The sequence below is a fragment of the Impatiens glandulifera genome, chromosome 9 (genome assembly GCF_907164915.1).
Source record: "Impatiens glandulifera chromosome 9, dImpGla2.1, whole genome shotgun sequence".
In the NCBI taxonomy this organism is placed as follows: Eukaryota; Viridiplantae; Streptophyta; class Magnoliopsida; order Ericales; family Balsaminaceae; genus Impatiens; species Impatiens glandulifera.
Window position 1 is genome coordinate 37,302,061 of NC_061870.1, and position 9,433 is coordinate 37,311,493.

Consider the following 9,433-nt stretch of genomic DNA (forward strand, 5'->3'; position numbering starts at 1 on the left):
AGATTAACTCAAATAACAAGAGTTGATGTTTAAGAGATAAAAATCACGAATTCACTCTAGGTGGACCTATGCAAATGAATATGTTACATCACTTTAAGATTGGAGTAACTCAAATGACCAGAGTCCGTGTCTAAAAAATCAGATGTCGACGAACTTGACAGAGGGATCCAGAATAGTCGGAAGCGACTGGGCTAAACTAAACTGCTAGCTGATCTTTTGGGACGGTGGTTTACCCTGTCGGCTGATGCTCGACAACTCATGACGTTGACAGTGAAAGAAACGTTTATCACGTCGTTCAATAACACCGCGGACACCGTGTCATCGCTTTAAGATAAAAGGATGAATTTGCTCCAAGCACCTAAAAAAGAGTATATTTTTTTTTATGTTGGAGTGGAATAGTCAAGTTTACTGTTTAAGAAAAAAATCAAATTAAATATTGACTTTAATATATTAAATTGAGCTGTTTGAAATTGTTGGGCCCAGGAGTTAAATTTAACGTTAATGCTGGCCTGGGCTGTGAAAATGGAACCGTGTGGGGCCGAATCAGTATGACACAAATGCCCACCTTTTTTTATATACATAATAATTGTTTTAGTATATATTAATTTAATGCTAAATAAATTACATCTTTTATTCATTTGATATATGTTTTGATCATGTATTTCAGTTAAAACCTTCTAATAATTACAAATCCATTCAAATTATTACATTTATACTTAATATAAAATATATTTATTTATATTATAAAATGGACAATTTGATAAAAAAAAAAAAATACTATTTCATTTCCAAATTACAATAGACTAGGTAAGTACACTTTAAAAATATATATATAAACAAATGTATTTAAATATATATTTTAAAATTAAAATACATTAAACAAATTGTAGGAGGTTAAGTGTATTTTACTTTTGTCTGACCTAAAAGCCGATTGTAAGATTTTGGGCCTTTATAACCCATTAAACCGTGAGGCCCTTGAACAATGTCTGAACGTGAGGCCCTTTTATCACATCAAAATAACCGTCGCTATTGATATTTTTATACCGTAGTTAAAAGTACCCATTGCTTTTTATATGTAATGATGAATTAGTTATCTTTTGCCGTATCATATAATTTTACTTTTTTTAAAAAAAAAAATATTATAAACACTTTTTATAATTTTATAAAGACGAGAAAAAACAAAACTATACTTTACAAAGTTAAAAGAGAAACAAATAATTAAAAAAAACATGAAAAATGAAGTTAAAAATTTATAAGGAAACGGTTGAACACTAAAATCAGTCAAAAGAAAACTCGAACAAGTTGACATTTTTGAACTTTTAATTGAACACAATCAAATATTCGAAATTCGTGTGATCGATTTAGTTGTGATCAAATTGTTAAATTTAACTATTCTTAGTTTGATTTTAGATAATGATCAATAAATATTTAAAATATAGATAATGATAGTAGATTTTTTTAAAATGTAAAAAATTAATTGTATGCTAAACCAATTTATATTTTTTTTAATTATAATTTTTGTTGTTACTTTAGAAAAACAAAATTTATGTTATTTAATAGTTTATGGTACAAACAAAATCAGTTGAAAACGACGATCTGTTTATATATATTGCTGGACAAATCGAACTGACCAGTGAATCCAATGAATTTGATAAAAATAACCAATAAACAAGATAAAAAATTCAATTAATAAACCGATATATTTGAATAATTAATAAAGAAAGTTTAGAACTGGTTGATTTACAACAATTGATAATGCATGGTTTATATAGATAGATATTTAGGTTTTATTAATAACATTGGTAACAGAGGAGGAGGAATTAGCTGCAGCAGGATAGCCTATGCCATGGCGGTTGTTAGGGAAAACCGCGAAAATGAAGCCTGAAAGCGCTCCGATAACCGGAGGCAAAGCCATCATCAACTTCTTCCCATTTGATTGAAAACTTGGATAAAAACAAGCCACTGTATTTGAATCCAAGAGAGCCAACACTGCAAAGATTGACACCGCCAACAAAGCGTGAACAAAATCCCCAATCTTGATCTTATACTTTGACGAATCCACCTCAGAATCCTGTTGGTTAAAGTGTTACTTATATTGTTATGTTTGCAAATTTTATATATGACTAAAACAAAAACAAAACAAAAAACCTGGTCGGCAGAAGGCCAAAAGCCTTTGAAGGTGGCAAAAACATAGCGAATTTTGCCATCTTTGGTTTTGTAACTGTCGGTGAAAGAGGAAAAGAAACAGGATAAGCCACAAATGGCGATGAGGATGGAAGTGAGATATTTGTAGACGGGGCTACTAGTGCTGCAGGTTCCATTGTTGGAAAGAACCGGGTTTAGGAACTCGAATGTGAACACGGTTCCTGTTGGGAGAAGCTTCAACAAGCTCCCAATCCCAGCCATGGTGTTTTCCTTGGTGCTGGTCGAGGTTTTTGTGCTAATCATGTTTGACATGTTTTTTTTGGTAATTGGTTTCTTTTCTTACCTTATTCTCTCATCCTACATATATATACATGGATAAGGGGTGTTGAGATAGATCTTTGATTATTTGAAACGTTAGCCATAACTTATTGAACATGTTTTCATTTGTCACCTGTCAATAAAGGTTGCCCATGAAACCTCTAAAATACCAGTAAAAAGAGTAAAAGTACAAAACTGAAACACACTGATAACAACTGGAAAGATGCAAACTCTTCTTTAGTAGTTTCTTTTCACATGTTCTTTTAAATAATGTTTTTTTTACTACTTTTCTTAATTTGAAAGTTATTTGGGATTTAATAATAATAATTTTATTTTTTGTCATCTTGGATTAATTATATTTTTTTAAAAGGATTTATACATTTTTGAAAGGGGTATAAATTATATTGATCAATAGATAAGATTAGTCATAATGATTACTTATAAAATTAATGAATATGAAGTGTGTAAAAATCAATTAGGATTAATTGAATAATTTTTTTAAAATTTCTTAGCATTTATTAATTTCACACATATTTTAAAAGGAATTATACATTTTTGAAAGGGGTATAAATTATATTGATCTATAGATAAGATTAGTCATAATGATTACTTATAAAATTAATTAATATAGTGTGTAAAAATCAATTAGGATTAATTTGATATATTTTTTAAAAAAAAAATTAGTAAAGTTTAGCTAAATCATTCATTTGATACATATTTTATATTTTAAGATAGAAAACTAGTCAAACACATGATATCCATTTCAAATTAAGACGTTCTAAATGAGAATTTAATTAACATTTTTATTATATTTAGAATAATAGTATTTATTAACATTTTTAAAAGAAAAATAATAAAGTTGTTATATGTGTGGACACACAAATTGCAACTTGATTGTACTTAATTAGAACGTGTATTGCAATATATCCATTTTAACTAAGTTAAGAAGAATTGACGACCAATTTGGCAAACCAATTATTCTTTTCAATGTGTGACTGGTAGGCAAGAATATATAAGTCAATATGTATGAATTCAACATGATATCATCAGAACTCATTATTATAAATTTGTAACCCAATGCTTATTTGAAATGGTCAGTCTTACCTTTTAAAAACGAGAATTGATGACATTGAGTTATTGTGCTACCATACTTCTTAGATTAGTTGGAGGTTTGCGAAAAATTAGATCATACACTTTAGTAAAAAATATAGCGCACTAAAGTTTATTATCGGGAGACAATGATAAAGAGTAGCCTTGTTTATATATGAAAAATAGAAATTAGCTTAATTTTGAAATTGAAAAAAGTCTAAATTATAATGCCTAATACGTAGATTCATTAGTTGATCATATGTTGAATTAAGGATGGAATTGCAGGTGAGAATTATAGTTTTTTTTTTATATAATTAAACTCAATTGGAATATATGAAGGAAGAAAAAACATGACTTAGTTTGATTATTATTTATACGAATTGAATGAGATGTTATCTTAGGATTTAAATATTTTATTTTAATTGGTCAAAATAACTATAAACATTCAAAATGAATCATTTACTAGATTTAAATATGTGGGGAAGTGATTGATTTAAATAGAAAATGTTGATTTGTCACTATCATCCTCCTCCTCCTGCTGATTTATAATATAGAGAACCCATTAGAAGTTTTTATCTGGGGAAGGAATATCTAGTAAAAAAAAGTGACGTTATATAGAAAATTTGAGAAAAGTGATTTATTTTTAGTGGATAAAAATAATATTTATTAATTTGTTTGTGTAACGCCACAATATGATGAGACAAAGAAGGTAACAAAAAGCGTGATAAATATTTCTTTTTATTTGATTCATCTCAACTCAAGACTCAAAGTGCAGTACTAATGTATTATTAACGTGCACTCAAAACATGTACATTATTTACCCAGATTAACACTTCATTCAGTTTAAATAAACTCTATTGAAAATATTAAGCCATTAGTCATTACAACAAACAATATAAATGAAGAACGAGAGCTTATTTCGGCTTCATGAAAACATCAATTTGGATTTGGATATAGACGACATCTCTTTATTCTTCGTGATATTGACTACATATCTTATCCATATTTGCATAATTTTAGTAAGTTGGTCTGGGTAGCTTACTTAATGAAATAAAAATATTATATCAAGAATCCATACAAAAGATTGAGAATAGTATATATATATTTAGTCAAGTTATGTCATTTCTTATATATATTTGATTTCCCTAACCTAACTTAGTATAGTTTTCCTAAAAAAAAACTCAATTGATATTTACTAATTTGTAGCTTTTTTTCTACACGGGATTATTTCCAGAGTGACTAGCATGAACAAATGTCATATATCCTTTTAGATCAGAATCGAACATGGAACCTACTAGTTTGTACTTTAATCGTGTTCTAAAGAATATTTGTGAAATTTTGTTTGATTTGTATCTACAGTAAGTAAGTACTTGGGACCTAACAGAAATTCAAACAACAAACATATAAGAGCTATTTTTCTTTTCTTAAATTGGTGCATCGGACGATTATGGAGTGTTCTTAGTGGTATGGAACTTGAGATTTGGACCAAGGGGTTTGGCTACCCTCAAGTAACAAATTTGATTATTATTTAAAGGTTACAAAAATAGAAGAAAAAAAAGTAGGAATGAAACATGTGACCTCAAATCCTAGATGGGTCAAACTCATAATAGCTAATGTGTGTGTGTGTTTAATAACATAAAGTGGAAAAAAAAGAAGAAAAATAATATCATTTTTATTAAAAACCAGTTTATAGAACAACCTGGACACAACCATGTTTTGAATGAAGAAAAGCAACATGAAGTATATTTGAAAGACTCCTCTTTTCATCCATGTTAATCAAAAGAGCATTATTTTAGCACACTGCAGCAAGACTTAGAAGCAAAATCAAGATTATATATATATAAAGGGTGTTTGGTGGTTAAGTATGAGCAAAACGTACAGAAATCCGTTGCTGAATGGGGCTCCTGCAGGAAGGGCATTCATTCATTCCTTGCTTTTTGTGGAGTTCATTACATGTTGCGCACACTACTTGATGAGCACACGGAAGAAAGACCACTACCATTTCCTCGCAAAGGCACATTACGCATTCTCTGTCCCTTTCCACACCACCTCCAGTACTGTATTCCTCTTCATGATCTTGATCATCTTCCTCCAACAACTGCATCATCCCAATCCCCGATGATAACAAATCCACCATTTCATATTGTTCCTTGGAAACTACTGACTTACTTCCATCTATGCCCCTTCTTAAAGCTTCTATTTTTGATGAATTACTCTTCAACCTCAGTTGTGATATTTCTTTCTCAAGCTCTTCAGTCTCTTCTTTGTACTTTTGCATATTGTTAGCTATTTTCAAATTCATCTCATCTTCCTTCAATCTAAACAATCTTCTTGCTTCCTCTATTTCTTTTCTAGTTGAACTGACATGGCTGAGTAATTCTTCATTTGTCTGCTCTTCCTGTTTCCATCGTGCCTATAGTATTTCAAATGCCCATGAAACTCATATTTTTATTAATATCAAATTATTGGAGAACTCATTTATCAAAAAGTATAAAAATAAAGCATTATCTCATTTTCCAGTAGTTGTTGTCTTGTCTCTAAAGATCAAATAACTCAAGTGATGATTGGAAACCTATACCCCTCATAATGTGGTGGACAATTTGGAAAGAAAGAAATAGAATAACATTCCAAGAGAAAAGTTTTGGAGCTGAAAGAATCAAAGGCTTTATGCTCCACGCGTTTGCTTCTATTCGTAAAAATGGATTTTGTACGGGTTGACAATTTTTTGAACTTATTGGCATTTAGTCTTTTTCTTCTCCTTCTGTTCTTCTGTTTTTGTTTCTCTTCTCCCTCTCGTTTGTAATTCACTAAACGCATCTTGCGTTTTACTTTCAATGAAAAGTTGACCTTTTTCAAAAAATAGATCAAATAACTCAAGTTTAAATAAATTTTGATATATCTACATACATACCTCATGTTTATCTTGGTCTTCTTTAGCTTGTTCAACTTTTCGTAGAAGTTGAGCCAACTTGTGCTTATCAGTTGTAAGTTCTTCATGAAGCAAGGTCCTTTGCTTATCACGTGCTTGAAATTTCAGCAGTGCCGTTTTCTCCCTCTTTAATAACTCTATATAGCTCGTAGCACAGTCTGCAGCTTGCAGTTTAGCAGCCTCCATGTTCCGCATCAAAGCTGCATTTTGAATTTCAAGTCTCCGAACAGTAGCATTAACTCTTTCTACCTGTCCATCAGCTTTTCCTAATGCTTTCTCCATTTCAGGGAACTTCTTCATTGTGTTTTCCTCCAAAGTTTGCTTCTCTTTCTTATGTCTCTCCACTTCTTCTTTCTCTTGCCTTAGTGTTTTGAACTCTGCTTTATCTTTACCCAACCTACGAGTCACCTGCATAACCTTCTGATTGGCCCATTCTGTCCATTCCTGGAGCTGATTTTGCAGTTCCCTGACTTTTGGAATCAACTTAAAAATCATCTCATCCTTCTTGCCATGTTCTATCCAGTTTTTGATGCTCTGCTCATTAGGAAACCCAGAATTTCCATTTCCATGTGTATAGTTTCCCATAGGTAATGAAAGTGAAAGGTCTGTAATGGCTAATGGTAAAGAAGTTGTGCTGCTAGTAGTTAAAGGTGCAAACAATGGTATATTCGAACTACTATATGAGGTAGAAACGACTTTAACTGCTTCTGGACTATTAAATGTTGCAGATAAGTTGTGGGGTTTGTTATCCTGAAGGGCATCAACCCCAACTGTCTTGATTGCATTTAATGATGCGTGTTTCAGGTTATGAGATGTAGAATCTAACAAAGGCTTCACTTTCTTATCCAAAATCGAACCTCCAAAACCATGTGCCTTCCTTGAACCGCTACTCCCTTTAGAACTATATGTACGACTGTTTTTTTCCATATGAAGTGATTTTTGCCGAAGTATATGATCTCTCTTAGAAATACCCGAAGTTTTTCTACTACTAGTTGCAATCTTTTGACCGGGGGCAGTATCGCCAGAAACAAAGGATTTATCCATGCCATCAAAAGAACTCTTAGGTGCTACAAAGTCTGGAGCAGAAAGAACACCGGGATAAGAATTATCAACTATAGGAGTTGAAGAACATGTCATGGCAGACTCACACTGACAAGTAACATTGCCAACAAATGAAGGATTTTTTGAACATTCTGAGACTCCCATGACTTCACTTCCCAATTGAGACTGAATAGGAGGAGTAGAGTCACATTGATTTGGTTCAACATTAGTGACTAAACTATTTGATGTTTCAATATCCATTGCACAAGCCTGTGAAACATTCATGTCACAGATTAACAAGCACCACAAGGCATTCCCAATGCTGTAGGAAGGTTTGACCTCGCGTATAATACAGACCAGTTCAGCCAATGTATACTTCTCCATTTGTTCTAAAGAATCAAAGTAGTGATCTCTAGTTGGATCAATTACCTGGCCATTTTGAAGGAATGTTACAGTATTCTCAACTATATTCGAGACAGTGTCTTTACATCCATAGTATATGCCAGACCTCAATACAGCTTTTGTAGAAACTTCTTTGTTGTAACCAAAAGCGATTATCTTCTTGATTGCACTCTTGAACATGCTGTCAAGGTTAATCAAGACAAGCTCTTCGAGTTGTGATTCTGTAAGATCACTCCAATCAGTAATACCATGTAGCTCATCATATGCCTCTATTTCATCTCTGGGTGGGTTTGTAGTTGTACTAACCTCAAACGATCCAAGGTTTAATTTCAAAGCATCTGAATGGTCATGAATAATGCCACACCCATCACATCCATTGGTATACCCACCTTGGTTTTGGGTTATCTCCATTTTGTTAGCTGAGAACTCATAACTCGGCCACTCAGATACAGGAGCCACTGCCTTATTCAGGTCTCCAGAAGAAGTATCAGGCTGAAATTTTCGCTTATTCCTTGTTCCATTTTCTTGGTTTGACATCATAGAGAAGACTTGAGTACTGCTATCCACCTTGGCCAACATTGAAGCCATATTATGTCCCTGCATAACATCGAACTTTCAATCAAAACAAATGAAACAACAAACATGATTCTTATTCGTATGCAGGTGGGAATTACTTTCAAAACCCGCAAAATCTATTAAAGGAAGAACAGCAGCTCAAAGTCCAGCTACTTAAGAGTGAATGCAAATTGAGTAGAGATACATCGATAAGCTCGCTGTGAGAAATCATACCTTATAATTAATCAGAATCAATCAGAATTGATCAGATGGTCTGCAATCTGAATCGAGAATTATATCCGATCAAAGGAATGCGAAAAGACTATTAGATTCTGTAACGATTCAAGATTTTGATTTATCGAATGGAGACGAAAAGAGAAGAACAGAGAAGATAGGAAGAAGAAGAAGAATAGAGAGGGTTCCCAATTTTTTTCACGTAATCGATGATTACATTATTGTGAATTTTATTTATAGTTGAGTAAATAACAAAACTATTTTCAACTATTACAACACTTCCATATAGACCTCTTTACTTTTCTCTTTTACAATTTACTCCTAGAAGACTTTATATATATATATATATTTACTCTTTTACAACATTATTAATATACCTTTTTAAAAAGTATTATTTTGTTATAATTAATTAATGAAAGTAAAAGTGCTTTGTATTTGATATGAAAATTATCATTAAAATAAATAAAAGTTTTTTAAGTAAAGAATTGATAAAAATAAAAATTGATAAATTTGTGGATCATATTACTTAGAATTGTATTGATAAATAGGATTTTTTTTTTCAATGAAAATAAAATCATGTATCTAATTGTAAAAAAATATATATGTATTATTAACAATTATAATATATATGTTTATCTTCTTTTTTTTTATCAAAAGTTATAATATTTTTTTTCTTAATTTTTTAATATGAATAAAGTTTAAATCGGTCAACACTATTTA

At 31.3% G+C, this 9,433-nt stretch overlaps 2 protein-coding genes across 2 annotated transcripts; both read right to left on the reverse strand.

The window, feature by feature from the left end:
* Positions 1 to 1,780: 1,780 nt before the first annotated feature.
* LOC124916408 (protein DMP2-like) lies at positions 1,781 to 2,406 on the reverse strand. Its single transcript, XM_047457121.1, has 2 exons — positions 2,149 to 2,406; positions 1,781 to 2,071 (listed from the first exon to the last, which is right to left on the reverse strand). The coding sequence occupies exons 1-2, from the start codon at positions 2,404 to 2,406 to the stop codon at positions 1,781 to 1,783; spliced, it is 549 nt and encodes a 182-aa protein (XP_047313077.1).
* A 2,797-nt stretch (positions 2,407 to 5,203) lies between these two features.
* Positions 5,204 to 8,902, reverse strand: LOC124914475 (putative E3 ubiquitin-protein ligase RF298). Its single transcript, XM_047455032.1, has 3 exons — positions 8,714 to 8,902; positions 6,464 to 8,521; positions 5,204 to 5,965 (listed from the first exon to the last, which is right to left on the reverse strand). Exons 2-3 carry the CDS (start codon positions 8,510 to 8,512, stop codon positions 5,411 to 5,413), a joined length of 2,604 nt encoding a protein of 867 aa, XP_047310988.1. The 5' UTR covers positions 8,513 to 8,521; positions 8,714 to 8,902; the 3' UTR covers positions 5,204 to 5,410.
* Positions 8,903 to 9,433: the final 531 nt, after the last annotated feature.

What these genes read in the sequence shown, in the direction of transcription:
- LOC124916408 (XM_047457121.1), bottom strand. Translation starts at nt 2,406, where the DNA reads ATGGCTGGGATTGGGAGCTTGTTGAAGCTTCTCCCAACAGGAACCGTG. An exon ending in TTTGGCCTTCTGCCGACCAG is followed by an intron (nt 2,072 to 2,148) that starts GTTTTTTGTTTT and finishes TTTAACCAACAG; the next exon opens with GATTCTGAGGTGGATTCGTC.
- LOC124914475 (XM_047455032.1), bottom strand. Translation starts at nt 8,512, where the DNA reads ATGGCTTCAATGTTGGCCAAGGTGGATAGCAGTACTCAAGTCTTCTCT. An exon ending in AAGACCAAGATAAACATGAG is followed by an intron (nt 5,966 to 6,463) that starts GTATGTATGTAG and finishes GAAATACTATAG; the next exon opens with GCACGATGGAAACAGGAAGA.